Genomic DNA, 17,726 nt, shown 5'->3' with positions numbered 1-17,726 from the left:
TCAGGAATCAATTAGTAGTTATAACATGTGTTTCAGATTTTTAATAACGTGATACAGCAATTTTTACAAAGAGACTTGGAAGAATATAATCGTAAGGTAAGTATTAGTTGAGTGATTAGTTAGAGCGTATCTAATTTTATATTTTCAAATATATTAAGTAATTCTAATCTTTCTTACAAAGTTCGAAATTATATTATTATCAAACAGCATTTCACTTATTGTTTATTATTGATTAATTCAACATCTAAATTAAATTTTATTATTGTAATAAAATGTTATATTAATTGTCTTTTATAAATCAACGAACATCTTTTAAATTACTTTTTCGTTTTATTATAAAGCTGAATAGAAATAATCATAAAGATTATTTAAGTTATAGTTTTACTGTATTCTAAATTCTTCTACGGTCAAGTACCATAAAAGATGAAGAGATGGCAGTGATAGTATGTTTTCTTTTATAAATTTTCTCAATGATGATCTCGGTTGATACATATATCGATCGATTTAGTAACCTACTTTACCAATACCTCTAACGCATTTTTATCGTTTGACGATTATCGGTAATAGTTTCTGTCTTTCCTTACCGACAGTTTGCTAAATGTATATTTGCTCATAAAAGTTACTTTCATTTTTGATAAGCAATACCACATTTCATTTCAAAGTAATATATTTTTTAGCTTTATATTGAAAGATAGAAGGTATATTTTATTTTGAGTCCTACTTCAAGTTCATGCCCAACAAAACACTTCTGTATCCCTCGCTTTCCAAATTATCGAATCAGCTCTTGAATACAACTCGATCAGAGTTTATCTGTTCCTTCGAACTCGTTTCGCTGACCAAGCTTGCCCTTGGCTAGGAACAGCAAACAAACTTCTGGTAAACAGGTCAAGAAAAATTTATAATCTCTTTAGAAATCATTCCGAGATAAAAACTGTGAAATAATTTTTCCCAGAGCACGTAGGTCAGCAATTAGTTGAAAGCGAATTTTACAGTATCCAACGCCGTAGAACCTTAAATTTAAGCGCTTAAAGGTTAAGGGATCGTGTCTTATCTAATAAGAACGTCTACCTTAAAGCCTCGGTTTTACGTTTCATTAAAGAACGTTCCAGCAGCGTGCACCTGTACAGGGTGCTCCATAATCATGGCGCAAACGTTGAGGCGGAAATTTTGCGTGAAACAATAAGTCGATAATATAGAATAAAAATAAATAATTGACAAGAAGTTATTTTACGTATGGAAATAAGTCGAAAATGTAGAATAACACTTTTTCATGGGACGCTCTATTTCCAAGAAAATGAAATTTGAAAATTTGTCAAATATACTTAAATCTGGCCAATTCTGAACTGGAGAAAGCTAAATAATTTACAGGAGCTTGTTCTACGTGTAAAGATAAACCAAAAGTTAGAATAAAAGTTATTCATAGGGCGTTCAGTTTTCAAGTGAATGAAAATGTGGCTTTGGACGAGAAAACTTTATTTTACATTTTAAATTTGTTTTCTCACGTAGAACCGCTGCTTTACCGAATGTACCATGGTTACTGGAACACCCTGTATTTCACGCGAGGCAATATCGCCGAAGCGACCCTTAAAAAATGATTTTCGTCATAATCCACCGGCTCTCCGCAGAATAATTTGCCCCAAGACGATATCCTAAGGAAGCCAGCCTGTGGTTTATAATCCACCTTGTATTTCCATACAAATTAACGACGCACTTCGGGGTCTGGACACGAAATTTCTGGCATCTTTCGACACCAACAGAGAGGGAGAGAGAGAGGTTGGACGCCTTTTTCACGACACAAAGGAAAAGCCGGCTATTTGTCTGCCTCCCCTGGCTGGTCTCTGTTATTAAAGCCCTTCGTGTCTTTATTTCACTGGGCCATTGTCGAGCTTGGGAAAAAGCTTGTGCCGGAGTTTGCCTCTAGTTTGATAGCCCCAAAACAGAAATGGGAATTTCAGACGCCTTGTCTTCCTGAAAATAAGTTTAGCCCGCAGTGTCTTTAATTTGATAGAAGATGGACGCTTTATCGCAACTTTGTATCTGGCCATACAATTTCTAGTATTTTCTAGGGACATTTTTATTTGCTACTGGATAATTATTATAGTGGTATCGCTTTGTGACTGTTCTATGAGTGAAAATAGTTAGATGATGAAATGTTTAACCGTTTCCTTTGACATCCTCAAATTTAAGTTTTTATGACAAACAGAGCTCAAATAAAATGACGAAATCGTGCTATATTTAGTATGTACAAAGTTTACGAGTGAGAAATAGATTAGGATGGACTGATGTTGAAGTGTGAAGTTCTAATAGAGTGTGCAAGTACTTTGAAACAGTTTAAAATAACAGTTCAGCGATGTCGTCATTGATCCAGACTGAAAGAAGGAAAATGGTGTATTTCATGACGGCCAGACCATCGAGTGAATCGTTGGTTAGGCTTTAACAATGCTGCTTGTGACCGAGACAACAACTTATTTTCGTGTAGCTCGTGAAACTTGAATGTAATATCGGTACAAAGAGCTGAGAACTAGGCCAACCACGCAAATGTGCTCAAATGAAGCGCATTCCTGCATTCAGACAGGTTTTTTCCCATACAGTAATCACTCAAAGAACAACACTTCATGGACCACATTTACTCCATCTATTTCACTAGTAGTTTATTACAAATGTTTAATTTTCGTTAAATCAACAAGGTTAGAATATTTAAAACATATTTTTGTACATATCTTATTTGTTACAATGTTACAAAACTGAAGGAAAAATATGAAAATTCTAAATAACCAAAAATTATTTAAACGCACAAAATTAAAATATTTCGAACATATTTTGCCCTTTTCTTTTGAGTCCATTTATCATAAAAATCTAAATTTAAAGATATTAGAGGAACAGTACGAAATCCTAAAAATTCCAATTGTTGATTAAACTCACAAAATTATTTAAAAAATATTTTACATATAAATATTTCTTGTACATTTAGCATGAAAAATATAATTATCGAAGGGTTTTAGAGGTATCTTGAACAGGCAACGAAGAAAATTCGAGACTGGGAAGAGCTAAGAGACGACCCTTCTCGTTATACAACTTTTAATTACAATCGGTTCGATTTCCTTTTTACTGGAGTTTCCATCTGGAGCTTCGTTAAACACAACCGTGGAGCTGACACTCGTAACGTCCACTTATTTTTCTCTCCGCGGCCTTTTCACGGTACTGAATATCCCCCTGACATCCTTAATTAATGACGGAAATACGTTGTTAGTTCTTCGAGTGGTCGAGCTCCGCGACTGTCGTTTACGTATTAGTTTTCTCCTCCCTTCGAGACTTATCTCAGTCATTGCAAGCCATTCTCACGTTCAAATGAAGTTTAAGCTATCTGCAGCCACTGTTTAAATATATCCGTAAACTTCTCTACATTTCAAGTCTGCCATCTAAATGTGGATTTGAATAGAACAGCACAAAGAAGATAATTTCTTCCACTCTAATTTCTTCCTATTTATTTATTTCTTCTTCAGTGAATTTGAATGGAGTGAGATGAAGATAATTTCTTCCACCCTAGTTTCTTGCTATCTATTTTTTCTTCATTCATTACATCTAACTCAGATTTAGATAGTCAGGATACTGTCTACTACTACTTACTTGTTGAGTAAATAACATGGAACTGAAAGCTATTACTCTTTCTGTGTAGGAAGAATCTCTTCACTTCAAAGTTGCCTTTCTTTGTTACCAAAACATGGGACACATTAATACATTTTGAAGTTTTTGAAAATTAAATCACTGTTATCATGGAGGTAAGTATCATTCTTTGAGATTTTGTTACAATTGACTTTATAACAACAGTGAGCCTATCTAGTGTATAAATAAAATATGAAGATAATTATTTTTGTCCAATTTGTTTGTAGATGTTATCTTAAATGGGAGAGTCCCTGTGGCTAAGCTCAGGCCTTCTAAATAGCATTCTGAAGTTCCTGGAATTAAGGTGATCTTCTAAGCTTCTTAGGAGAAGTGCAAATGAATATTCTATTTCATGCTGATGACCCTTTAACCGCGTTCTCAGCGTCTCACGAATCACGGCGGATAAGAAATTGGCATTGTAGCGTTTATCAGCGCATCAGCTGGTATCTCGTACTCTCATTAATGAGAATTATGTCAAGGAATCGTATCGATTAAAGCTTAGCCTAGATACTCGACGACGAGGCGTCGCTTCATTGATTTACTATCATGCGTTGCCTACAAATTTACCACTCAGATGATGTTACTTCAAAGCACATCTTTGTCTTCTCGCTGGGAATGAGCGCCACTGAAATAGTTCAAGAAGTTAAATTGATATAACACGTCTGTGCTTCATCTGGGCACATAATATTTCATAAATAAAATCCTCTTAACATATGAGGTTCCTTAGTACGGATTTATTGTTCTTAGATCCTCCTGGGCCTACCTTCTGTCTAGTTTAAATGTAATGTCTTACTACCAAGGATCAGATCTACTTGCTATAACAGATTTATGCTTCATTTGTGGGGATGCAATATCTTGTAAGTAAAATCTCCCGATTTTGATTCAACCTTTTGTCTAGTTCAACTTGGAATATTGCTTATGGTCAAAGATCAGTACTACTTGGTATAATAAATCTGAACACAGTATTTCATAAATGAAATCTTTAGACGTGAACTTCTTTGATACATAATCCTATGATGATCCTTTCGTTTAGATTCTTCTGGTTTTGTGTCTAGTTAAATTTAGAATCTTATTTATTATTACGTATCCTGATATTGAAAGAATGTTGAAGTCTGCGTTAAACCTGGCAGTACATAGAAGCAAACGATAAGCCGTAGCAACGATAGAGTCATTAAAGTGTAATATAATGAATAGAATAAAATGAAGTGATGAGAGATTATATTTCAAATACAATATAGATGTGGGAGAAGATAGGAAGAATCCATCTCGACGCTCTTAATTAAAATACGTCAGTTACTATCTTTATTCAATAAATATAATATTACATCATAACATAAGGAATATCGTGGTGTGTAATTGTCCTCATTCAGCTGGACAGCTCGCAAGTAGCTATTCTTGCGAGTGGTCCCAGCGATTTGCAAATATATCTCTATATACGTGTACTACACACGTGCATGCCGTGTGCACACGTACACGTATGTATACATATACCATCTTTAATATAGATCTTTCTTCTCTAGAGACAGCACAAACACGTAGTATGTTACAATATCGTTACAAGGACAGTCACGGATCTCCGGCGATCGTTTTTTTTTTAAATCTAATTCTCCGGTGTTCCAACGCGAATCTCTTGGTGGTGACGTGTTCAACAACCATCTTGATATTTTACTTTCTTCAGTTGGCCCACTTGGAGACAGGTTGTCCCCTTGCCAGTAACTAGTGTTTTCTTCTTCGAAGATTGATACTAGTGTCTTCACATACGAGACTTTTCAGATTATAGGATTTTCTACTACTTGTACTTCAAAAATCTTAAAAATAATTGTACTTCAATTTTTCTGGTTACAAAATACACTAATTTATATTTTCTTAGTGTAAAGCATAGTTAAATCAATAAAAATAACGAATAGAATTAAAATTAAAAGGAACTAGAGCGTATTTTTTGTATCTCTGTCCCTATAGTTTCTCCATTACCAGGACATGCTATTAATCACATCACCAACGATTTACTTGTTTATATCATAAAATTCACCAAGTACTTGAATTAGAAAACTAGGAGGTCAACAACCTGAGCTTAATTACAGATGCACACAAATACATTGCGTTGGAGTCCCCTTGCAAAATATTCCTAGTAGTGGAATAAAATTTCCAGCAGCAGAATCGTCAGTGAAATTTCCCCTAGCATACATCTTCTCCAAAACTTAAGAATAAAATAATAACTAATTAAACAATGTAATACATATAAATTGAAAAATTTATTTTGAATATTTTTTCCTGATACTTTATTTAGATACCCCTAATTTCAAGAAAGAGTCATTGATAAAATTTGTAAAAATGACAAATATTCAACAGATAAAATTAAAAACACCCTAACAATCGTATAACAAATGTTTATATAAGCCACTCTAGGCTCGATGAGTTGTTGAAATAAGCTGGTCACGAGAAATTGAAACCTAACCTCTTCTCTGACCAAGAAGCGTACTTCAATGAACGGTTTGGTTGTAAAAATTCGCGTGGAACCCGTACGACGCTTCCTCTCTTGCTAATTAGTCTAATATTTACACGAGTCTGTCGTACAGCGGACGCCTGATCGAACCTTTTCGTTTCTCCAGCCGGATTCGCTTAGCAAAAGTAAAAAATAGGTACTTTCCAGCCTTCAGGCTCAACTAAATCGTGTCCCCGCTAGAATTGGAAGAGCGTTGGAAGTCACCAGTGGTCTCTGGCGATTGATTTCATTTTCTTTCATCACTCTGTCTGGAGAAGGAAGAGAGAGTCTTATCGTTTAACGTTTTGCATATGAAAATAGGTGTATACCATTTACATTATATATCTCACGCTATCACAATATACGGTCTAAGGTTAAGTCCAGTTTTGATATGTACAATATAATATATTATTTATAGTATTTCACACGGTGAGTCCATTTAGCTAAAACATTTGACGTGTATTCTATAAATCATCTGTTTTTATGGGGCAAACTTTATTGTCCTAAGCGAAGTAACTTACTAGTTCTTAGAAGAACTTAGAATATTTAGAAGATTTATGAGAATTTATATTAGTTTATTTGTAAACTTTTCCTTACTTTCTATATTTAAAAAAATTTAAAAAGAAGCTTTCCAACAACCATTATATTGTTAAAGAATCAGAATTAACACTTTCCACAAAATTGTCTTAATTCACCATTTTGTTATCTGGGTCTTTTTAGTCAATTATGAAATTTGATCAATTATGAAATTGAAGGTACAAGAATCTTTTTTGATTAATTTCCATCAACAAATTATCTATTCTCAAGAATAATCTCAATCATAAAGTCATTCAAACGCATAAGCTAAGTGGAGCACCCTGTTCACCATAATCCACACTATTCCCATGCGCCTCGCGCGAGCTGAATCTCTACCTTTGTACAGATTACTAGTCTGTAATGCACTTTGATCGTTTGATTGTGTCGTCAGTTTGTTTTGGCATGCTTCTGAAGCCAGGCCTCGCCCGGTAGTCCCTTTAAAGTATCTGGGAGTAAAAATTGACTGGTGTAGAAACATTTGAATGGTTTTAGCGACGGAGACCGGGCTTCAGAAATGATTTCTGACTCCTACATGTTCCTACAGTCGTGTAAGATGATTTGAGGAGCATAGGAAACCTTGTGAATCTAACGTGAAGTCAGAGGACACAGCGAGCATGTATAATTTCTCTTTTTATGAGGACTCTCTCTTCCTGTCCCTGCCTGCCTAATTAGAAACTCAACTAAAAGGTAGAGAATGGAGCACAGTGTGATGGCCTGGTGTGTGTATGTACACTGATGCTGACACAGTCAACATCACCGTGGCGTCTAAGTATGTACACTGAATTGACCATGGAATACAAGGTAACAAATGGGGCAAGAAGAACACGGTCCCAGCGCCATCTGTAGGGCAATTCCCCTCTCTGATTCCAGTGGATTGCACGAAGACCCGAAGAGGTAGCATCTGCCAGGGCAGTGTCCTGTTGAGAAGGCAGGCAAACGCTTCTGCTGGGCTTACGATCATTGGACGAAATTTACGTTGAATGTTTCCACCTCCATGGGCTGTAGGGTCACCCCCTGGAGGCCGTCCTTTAGCCTCTGCTTCGTCTTGGTGCCGGTTAGCGAAGTCTTGGTTACATTAAGATTCGCTAGTTTGAAGAACGAAGTCCCTTGACCAATTTTCTCAGTCAGTGGACAGTGTTTCATGGCCACGTCCACTCCCACAGAGCAACTGTAACCTTGTCTATGGAGCACCATCAGGGCACTATTCACAGGGAAGTGTGGCAGCTTTTGATCGTGATTGGTCCTCAAATTTAACAGATGCAAATCACAGGGGAAACTTTGACTTAGTAGCCTAACCTCTGGTGCCATTGCTATGTCACCTTCTGTACCATCTACTACGAAAATGTTTACAGGATAGTTGAGAGCATTGCTTAGATGATTGGCAAAGAGGGAAGGCTTGGAGTACTTGTCCTTTTCCCCGGTTATGTCCTCTAGCAGTAGCCAGTGCTTGATGACAGTTCTACGATTGTCCAGAAGACCTTCACCCATTCCTCTGGAGTCATCGTATAGCGTTCTCCTGTCTAACATCACTTCTAGCCAGCCTGGCTGATAACTGGCTGCTCCTTGGCAGTGATTCACCAACAGAGTAAGTCTGTGATTGGTGTCTTCTATGTAGGCCATAGTGGTGATGGGAAAGTAGTTACCTTCGATGCCAATTCTCTCTATCTTCGTCCTTTTGATCATCTGGTGACCGTTTAGGTCTGTATAAAACTCTGGAGGGTCACCATTCAGGATATCAGTTTGTAGACGCATGAACATTTCTGTTTCACGGTTCTTTGGCGGAGTTTCGAAGTCCACAATATTTCTCAGATAGATAGCCTCGCCTAGTCCGTCGTCTCTGTGATAAATGGCCACGTGGTGGCTCAACAACTTTCCATACTCGACTGTCAGCCTCGAACTCAGGCTTCCACTAACGATGTAGATCTTTTGATGAGGGGTGTACGCTTCAAGAACATCCTTATCGATGTCTCGAAGATTAGGATCAGGCATGAACAAATAGGCCCCACTGTGGAACTGTGCAGACGGATAGGCAGCGAACTGAATGGCGCATTGCATGATCTTACCAGTCGCCTTTTTGGTCACCCTCTTCAGGAACCCGGTCTGACCATCGAACAGCAGTTTCATCCTTTGGTTTTCCAACTGAACGTCGCCTACTTGCATGGGTTTGATAGGAAATACGTTGTCCTTGCCACATCTGCTGCAATACACCGTGGAAATGGCCTCCATGGGTACCTTATCTACTTGCTGAAGATGATACGTGGCTATGGACAAAGGTTTCAGTTCAACCACAAATAACAAAACATAAACATCGTGAGTAATGCTCGTGGCGTTCATCACAGGAGCTATCTGATACGGAATAGGGTTCTTCTGTGTATCCAGAACCCTAATTTTGTAGGAAGTGACTTTGAGACTGATCACCTCCTGCCTGGGCTGAGCCAGAGGGTTGAATAGAACTATCTTCTTAGTTTCCTGACCATTGATACCAATGGGTATCTTTTTTGGTAGCTTTTCGTAGCTGTCTCTATCCGACTCAGCCAGAACATACACAGAATTAGGCTTGCTGGCGCTCCCAGCCAGAGACTGAATGGCGAAACTCTGGAGACTGGTCGTGTCTGAAATAGATTCGAACAGTTTCAGAGCATAGTCCTTCATGACGAAAGACTTGGAGGTGCCAGTGATGGCATCGTGATGTTGGAAGAGACCTAAATTTCGCCTGGCCTTCACCAGTTTCTCGAAGTAAGTCTCATACAACATGAAGTCTTTGCCAGATTGTTTGGCCACGTTTAGAGCTATGGTGTAGAGGATCTCAGCTGATCGGAGATTAGCTTCTAACTCACGGTCCAAAATTTTCATATACGGCCTCGTAGTGAAGTAGCCGCTCCAATAGGCTGGTCTGCCCTCGCTGAAGATGTCGGAATATACGAAGAAGTCGCCTTTCAATGTTGGGAACTCCTCGATTCGTTTTCTGATTTCACGGAAGTAGTCTTTAGGTGTACCGAACACTATTTCTGCATTGTACTCTTCTTTTCTACTGTTAATATAGTCCATTAGGATTTTATAGTTGGTGTACTGTTGGTCCCACTCGATAGCATGGTCGTATCTGAAATAGAGTAGAATATGGAGCTAGTAAATACTTTGTGCAGTATAGTGTTTCACATTTTCAAGAAAATCGAATTGTAATACGAGTAAACAGCTTCAAAAGTGATAATTATCTATTTAATTCTCTAATTATTTCTATCACAAAATTCGAATTAACCCTCACCTAAAATCATCCCCAAGCGGCATCAGCACCACGTTATGCGTAAACAGTGACCCGGTCCTAGAATACTGTTCCAGAAGTAGCTCAGCCATCTGTTTCACATTGTTGGGCGTAATCTCCACCGCCCTGACCGAATACTCAGTATACTCTCCACGAATTTTCCTAAAGTCGAAGTTCAGACACACATGAGGATGTGGACCACAGGAATGCTTGATGTTGTAGATATCGAACGGTTGATTATGAGTCAACATATCAGCCTTGCCGGTTTGATCCCAGGGCTGTATCCAGATGAAGTCACCGTACTGTTCCTTGGCGAACCACTGCTTCCACGCATAGTGTATTCTCTGGATGACTGTACCAGAAGCTCCAGAGGCTTTCAGGAAGTATGGTATAGTACCACCATGACCAAAAGGGTCCACGGACCAACCAGACTCTGGGATCACGTCCAGGTTCGTCTTCAGCCACTGGTGACCTGGAATTAAAAAGACACGAATCGGGTCAATTAAAAAACACCAGTCTGCAGGCTGTGAATAGGGAATGAAGAGCTTCAGTTTGCACAATAGTTAGCAACGCCGCGGAATAATCGGCTTTTCTGGTATGCCGAGTACTGGCAAGCCATCCGGCCGTTTAATGTCCTGGGAACGGTTAGGTGAATCTTTTGAGGCTTCTGCAGGTCTCATTAAGACAGACACAGGTCTTGTACAAATCAAAAGGATCGATGCGAACAGCGTCGTTAAATTCGAAGAACGTCTTTTGAGTGCCGTTCGTTCGTACCGCCGATCACGAGACACTTATCGCCGTGTAAATATCTCTGGGGCTCGTTTAAAAGCTTATGCTCCACGGGAGAACAGGAGCTTCTTCTTGAGCGCTTTCAGGCGAAACAAGTAGAATCCGCGCGGTATAATTCGATGCAAGTTCCTTATAAAGTGGAAATCTAAGATATATCTGTGTGTGTGTGTGTTTATCGAATATTCTCGAAACGGTTGGGTCCAGAAATTAATCTGTATCCTATCCACTAACGCATTTCCAGGATTTCCCAGTCGATCAAATAAATCATCCATCAGAAGGATGGTCGATTTAGGAAACAGTGTGACTATTTGGGAAAAAGAAGAACGAAATAGGAAAAGATGGTAACAGGTTTGGTTGGCCATTGTACCAGAGGTATTCAATAATTTAGACTCGATTTCTCACGGCGGAGACCCGTTTCGATACGTGGTCGTAGTGGACGGTGTAATCGCAGCCTATTTATCAGTTCTCACCCTCCTAACATTCCTCGCCGGCCAAACAACCCCTTTTGACCCTGTGCAACAGGGGGGAGTTAATCCACATCCGTTGCCACAGGATAGAGACTGCGTTTCGGTTTCTCGATAGACAATTTATGGTGTCATATGGTTCGCAGCGCCTCTAGCGTCGATTACAGTAACTATCCTTAGGTCTACGACTGCTTATCTACGTTTATTAACTCCATAAACTGCGTTTATGGCCGAGCCTCATTCTCGCTGATCGCCTGATAAAAATTAATTAGAAATTGTTTTATGAACGGAGTAAAGTTTCGTGATTAATTTTATAGGCCAGAAATTGTATTATATTTCATGGAGAAACGCGAGTTGATCGAGGCAAGAGACGATTTAGAAAAATGTATACATTGAAGGTGGAGAGAAGGAACACGGTACAGTATTCGATGTGCAATCGTAGCAAGGTATTTCTTTATTTTATTCCTTTGGTCTTTGTATTTTCGAAGGGAAAACGAATTCACACGGGCTCCTAGTTTCCCTCGATAAACGATCGTTGATCGAATCCAATGAAATGCTCGCGTACAATGGAACAGAATTCTCTGCGATCTGCGCGACTTCTGACGTGGAAAATGAACTACTGGGCAGAGCCGAGCTTTTGGACTGTCGTGATAAACTGTTCTTTTCTTTTTTTTTTTTATCATGAAACGATTCTTTGACTTTTTCCAGTTTATGCATGAAAATTAAAGAATTCGTTTCACATAAAAAGAAACCAGAAATGCGAAGTTTAATAAATTAAATTGGAAATACCGTTCCAAGAACAGTACGTAATTGAGTTAATACGGTTTTAGGAGAAAGAGGCAAACGGAGACAGGTCCAATTATCAGGCTAATGCAATCGTCTGAAGCGTCCCCGAAATTCCTGCGAAACCGAATTCGTATTCAGGATTCTCCTATGCGCATGGACGAGCATCAGAACAGCCCAGCAACAACAACAACAACAGCCAACAGATGCACTTGCTGTGCATGCAACGATGTGCAGCTAAGCGTGCGTGTTAACGCACGCTGTCGTGTGGATGCAGCCTGTTCTCTATGGGCTCTTCCTGGCCTAAGTACAACGCTCTTGCGGATTTAGGTTAGCTCATTAACGACCAACATTGCGCTCCAGCAATATCTCATCTGCGATCTTCCTTTTCAGTCAATTTACATTTTCCAGTTCTGCTTTTTGACACCGCGATTGCGAAACGACTTGAAAATGGATTGGAAAACAAAGGGGCTCGTTCAGTTGAAATTCTCCAACCATTCGCTCAATATTTTTCCCACGCTGATTCTACCAATTGTACGAAACTCAAAGAGGTTACACGGATCTTACGAGGAGATAGAAATATCAGACATGGAAATAGCAACATCGTGGAGTAATTTGTTAAATGTTTCAAAGATCAGCCACTAAGATAACAATAGCCACGTAGACCCGGATGACAAAATGAATTAAAACAATTTTGTGCGAAGTGTTAATTCTGATTCTTTTACGTTATAATGGCTGTTGGAATGCTTCTTTTTAATAGCCACGTAGAAAGATGATATGCCTGGCCATTAATTTGCACAAAGGTAGAAAGATCATAAACAAAATTAGCACCATCGCACGCACGCGTACTAATTTTCTAATAAGAGACATACATTGCAGGAATTTCACCAACCATACGACGACCACGTAACTTGGATTTCTCGTAAAAACGTGGAAACAATACTTCCTGGCGTTTTAGCAAAGAAAAAGATTGAAACACCGGATTAACAGGAATAGAGAGAAATGGTAATCGAAAATGGTGGCCGCGGGGCTCGCTCCGCGCTATTCCCCCGGAAACAATAGGTAACCCACGAGCGTCACGCGTTCAAATCCAAGTGCATTTCGTTGGGCGTGGAACAATTGGAAGACCGCTAATGAAAACGACCGCCGACCGGATCAGATTTAATTTTATTAATAACCAATAGCATCTACCAGGGTTAAGCTACCAATGAACGAAGAGCTACGATTCTTGGAGTGATCTTACGCGTTCGATTTACGGCACATAAATTCGTTGAGGCATGCCTTATCGTGTACCCCTTAGGGACTTCCGACTGGCTGACCCAAATGTTCCATCCGGATTGACCCAGTTTCTCCTCCGAACGTCCTCGAGGTATCTGTCTCGTTTATCTGCACGGAAGGCAACCTTCCGTTTCGCCGTTTCAGTTTTATCGTTGGAACGGCGAACATTCCACGAAAATGCGAATTGGGCAAATTTAACTTATTAACCAGGGAACACCAGTTAACTGGAGCAACTAGCGTTTCTAACCACTTGGACATAATTTTTTATTCGAATCCGCGATATTTTAGTCCATAGATTTAGTTCTGCTAACCTGTGCAGATAAATTCCACGGCATTTATACTCGTGAAAATCGACATTTTCGAGATTTTGCGACAGAAGACGAGCAACGTTATGTAAAATTAGTAAAAGTTTTCGTTCGTGGTTATTCGTTAACCGTAACAGATTGAACGAATCCCCCGCTCTCATCAGATAACACAGCTTGTTTGTTTCAATTATTGGAAGCTATGGATTGAAAACAAGATATATAAAAAAAGAAGAAAAATGATAAAAAAACACAGGTCGCAATTCTAGCACTGTGTTTTATATTTTATGAACGAACGACATTCCAACAGCTTTCATAAACATTAATACTGCGAAGAGAAGCAGTTAGTGTTTATATTTCATCTTGCTCGTGGTTTTCTCTACTTTGATGAAGGAACTTGATACGCCACTAGAAGCGAATTTATGTTGAGAAGAATTTCAACCATTTTCCACCGAAATATTTTCACCAGAAGCATAAAATACAGTCGAATTTTCGATAAATTAACAAGATTTATAACCAACGTTTTTCGTTTACGTTCTACTGTACTCGAAAGTCTAGTATTCTATTTTATATTTCTTGTCGTCGATTGTTTATTATTCAATACAAAAATACGTCGTTGTGAATGTATTAAAATTTCAATGAGAAATTACCAATTGTTCGGTGCAAGCATTCTAACAATTTCTCAATTAAATAAGTGAAATAAAATAAAACGAGAAAGGCAAATAAATTCGACGGAGTCGTAGCCGGTTTCGTAGGGGGTGGGCAGACGAGCTAAATGAATAATCGTGGCAGTGGTTAAGCGTTCCTGGCTCGAAACTAATTCGAGTTTCCTAATGCCCGATGTCGCGAGGACGCCAGCAATTCCTGGGGCTAGGGCCGGTATTTTCGATTCAGACGCGCGCTACTCGAAATCGTTTGAGCGTGCTTAAACATTAACGTCCACTGGCGGATTGTTACCGGTCCGTTAGTCCGTACGATCCGCATTCACAGAGTCATCGGTGGCCGCCGGTCGTAGCGTCGAAATTGCGTCAATTATTCGAGGAAGCCGGCTTGGCCCGCAAATTGCGCGTTCCTCGCTGCTTCCACAGAGTTTTCAGTTTATTGCAGACGTTTCGAAGGAACGTCCCCGACCACAAATCCACGGAGATCGTAACAGGATTCGAAGAACGACGAGTTTCCCATTCAGCCATTAAAGCATGCAAATAAGAGGAGTCAGAAGATTGATGAAATTAATTAACGCGTTTCTTCAAGAAATTCGTTTTACCTGTGGATGGTATGTATCTCGTTGGAATTTGTTATATGTTAATTTGCTTACGTTTAACTTCGCCATTGGACGTGATATCTCAGACCAAATGTAATATCCACACCACTGTGGTAGAGCTGCGTCTATCTCAACCGCGTTTATTGGAACGAAAATTTAGTTCACGCCTGATTAACCGAGCCCCTGCCGATTGAATTTCTTTTGGATCTTAATAGCCGAAATAATGGTACAGGAACACTGAATCTACGCTTAGAATTTATATTACGATAATTATATATTTATTTGATAAGCGATTTCAAAGATATTCGTCGATACAAATTTGCACGCGTCTCAGCTCTTTCTTCCATACCGGGCTGTTAACCGACTGAACAGTTTACCTTCATTTGTCTTGGAGACGCCGCGCACACACATACTTCCGCACACTGATATTTACATACAAGTATTACTACTACGCATCTGACCCAGTCTAGCACATAAAATTATACATATCTCAGTAGAATTCATTGAACGTGAGTTTCTATTATGCGAAAACAATATTATTAGATAGCGAAGAAAATTGATGAGCTGCTATTATAGGAACTGCAATTTTATGAACTGTCCCGCTACGACCACTTACTTAACTTCATAGTTGGGTATAGTAATTCAATTGTAATCTAATATTTATGTAGACTAATATAAATTTATATTCATGTTAAATCATCTTAAATGAAATTTCATATGCAGAAGCGAAGCTATTTAGTACAATAAGTATCGAGGAAGCGAGGCAAAAACTGAGACCCTGGCAGACTTGCCGAGGAGCCATTGGAAGGGAAAGTGTGTACAAGGAGGTTTGAAGAGCAGGGGAACGCAGGAGAACTCGGATGAAAGGGTGTGCCGTGGCCTAATGCGAGCGAACAAACCATTAAACTACACTCAGCCGGTACTCCACTGATTATAACCCATTAGACATGACATGTGTGCATTAAACGAGTTATCGCGCGCGTAGACTGTTCCCTGCTACACGATCGGAACCATCCTGTTGGCTGACATGGATGAACCTAACAATTCCAATGGGAGAGACGTTCTATTCAGTGATTTAAATTGGAACAGACTATACTATCATGGAATAATAAATCTCTGCCCTTTTTTCACGATGTTTGAGGATGTTTGAGGATGTTTGAGCACGTAATTCGATCATCAATGGATCTACGACGAGTTTTTATTTTCTACGATTGTTACAGCTATGTCATAGGTAAACCGCTACAGCCATATCAGAACGTTGTGATGCTGCAAAATTGATGTTTAAATAGCAACGAGCAATGATTTCTGAGAAGCTCTTAATTCCTCTAGTTCCTAAGGTATGAATCATTGTTAAACATAAATTTACAGAGAAGTTTACGGAAAATATTTTTCAGAGTATTCAAATTTATAATTTGCCAATTCCTTAGGATCAAATGTTCAATCCTAATCATCGATGTTTGCATTAATTTTGGTAACATCTTTTGACAATTTTCCTTTTTTTTGCCAAGTTTTGGTAAAATTTAATATTCATTGGTATAATTTCATATTTTGCCCTTAATAAACTTGATTACTTTTATGTACTAATTTTCATATATAAATATTGGGTTGGTCAAAATAAACGAGGATTAAAAAATTGTTAAATCAAGTTTTAGGTTAGCCTGCTTGATTAGAAGGGGAGAATGATACGAGGAAAAAGTTTGAGCGTCACGGAAGTTCAGTAAGGACAGGAGAAGGGCGAGTGACCGACGAACGAGTTGGAAAAAGTTAGGGGAATGAACCGAGTGCGCTTTCGGGGATAACGAATCGTCGTTCGAACGTTTCTGGAGCACGCTTCGGCTTTAATTCCAGGGAATTGCCAAGTTCATCCAGGCCAAGTATCGCTAAAGGGCAGGCTCCTCGTCGAAGCTGCTTCTAGGTTTCCAATCGACGCCTTGATTTCCTTCGAAACGATCCGCACGTTCGAAAGAAATTACCATAAAAAACTTTGCAATCGAATTTAATTTCTCTTAAAAAAATTTCAAGATGAGAAGATTTCCAATAAGAAAAGAATTGATCAAAATAATATATAAAATTTAGTTATCGTTGTATAGCAATATCAATATCTTTTGGTTTGAAATTTGTGAATTTCCTCGTTTTTTTTTTTGTTGCAGTATCTGTGCTGTAATTTAAGCATAAGTAACGCATTAAAAATTTTTCGAACAATGTTTTTAACCAACCAAATACATAAAAGTGATAAAACACATATTATGATATAGAAAAGGGCAATGAAATATAAATAAATGTCATTTCAAGTAAAATGAGTCAGAGGTAAATCTATAGATGGTATATTCGATATTACTGACAGGCCATCTAGGTATATTTCATTTTTCAGTGAACCTTTCAGCCGAGTACAATTCGTAAGATTAATGTTCTTTTCAATTTGAATATATTTTGCACGATGGAGAATCGCCCATTGCTGTTTTAATAATTCAGCCTTCACCTCCTAGGTTGGCTGACCTTAAAACGTCCAACGTTACTGGCAGCCGTCTGACGCGACACGTTCCGCGACTACTTGTACCGTTCGATAGAACGTCGACCTCTATCACTGACAGACTCGTCTAGTAGCGAGGCGTCGCATTAGTCAGCCAGAAGAGCTGCGAGCAAACGGAAGGATAATAAATACCGCGCACCACTTGTTGCTCTTATTTCAGCAGAATCAAAGATACCACCAGCTTCTTCAGACTCTAGGAAATGCTATAGGAAGGTATACGTAGCCTTAGAAGAGAAATAAAGTACTCTCCCGTTTATAGGCAGTTTTGCCGAAGAATTTATTTATAGAGATCGACGATGACGATTTTTATATCAAATATAGTACCATTTTAAACATGTT

At 38.8% G+C, this 17,726-nt stretch overlaps 1 protein-coding gene and 1 long non-coding RNA gene across 13 annotated transcripts in view; one reads left to right on the top strand and one right to left on the bottom strand.

The window, feature by feature from the left end:
- The first annotated feature begins 20 nt into the window (after window positions 1-20).
- On the top strand, window positions 21-16,910 carry LOC138188208 (uncharacterized). Of its 10 annotated transcripts, XR_011175413.1 has the most exons (6): window positions 10,374-11,679; window positions 12,064-12,346; window positions 12,428-12,819; window positions 12,896-14,869; window positions 15,434-15,489; window positions 15,581-16,910. It is a non-coding gene; the product is annotated as an uncharacterized LOC138188208 (long non-coding RNA). The 10 variants fall into 10 exon arrangements; XR_011175412.1 differs by having other exon boundaries at window positions 15,434-16,910; XR_011175408.1 differs by having other exon boundaries at window positions 12,896-15,489.
- Window positions 4,943-17,726, bottom strand: part of alpha-Man-IIb (alpha-Mannosidase class II b) — a 166,866-nt gene continuing 154,082 nt past the window's right edge. For all 3 annotated transcript variants that reach the window (XM_069129778.1, XM_069129780.1, XM_069129781.1), the window contains 2 exons: window positions 9,984-10,452; window positions 4,943-9,821 (listed from right to left, as the gene is read on the bottom strand). In XM_069129778.1, coding sequence (XP_068985879.1) covers window positions 7,679-9,821; window positions 9,984-10,452 — 2,612 coding nt within the window. In that variant the 3' untranslated portion in view covers window positions 4,943-7,678. The remainder of the gene's footprint in view (window positions 9,822-9,983; window positions 10,453-17,726) is intronic.

The sequence above is a fragment of the Bombus flavifrons genome, chromosome 16 (genome assembly GCF_040668555.2).
Source record: "Bombus flavifrons isolate JBK064 chromosome 16, iyBomFlav1_principal, whole genome shotgun sequence".
Taxonomy (NCBI): Eukaryota; Metazoa; Arthropoda; class Insecta; order Hymenoptera; family Apidae; genus Bombus; species Bombus flavifrons.
This window is presented reverse-complemented; position numbering and strand designations above follow the sequence as displayed.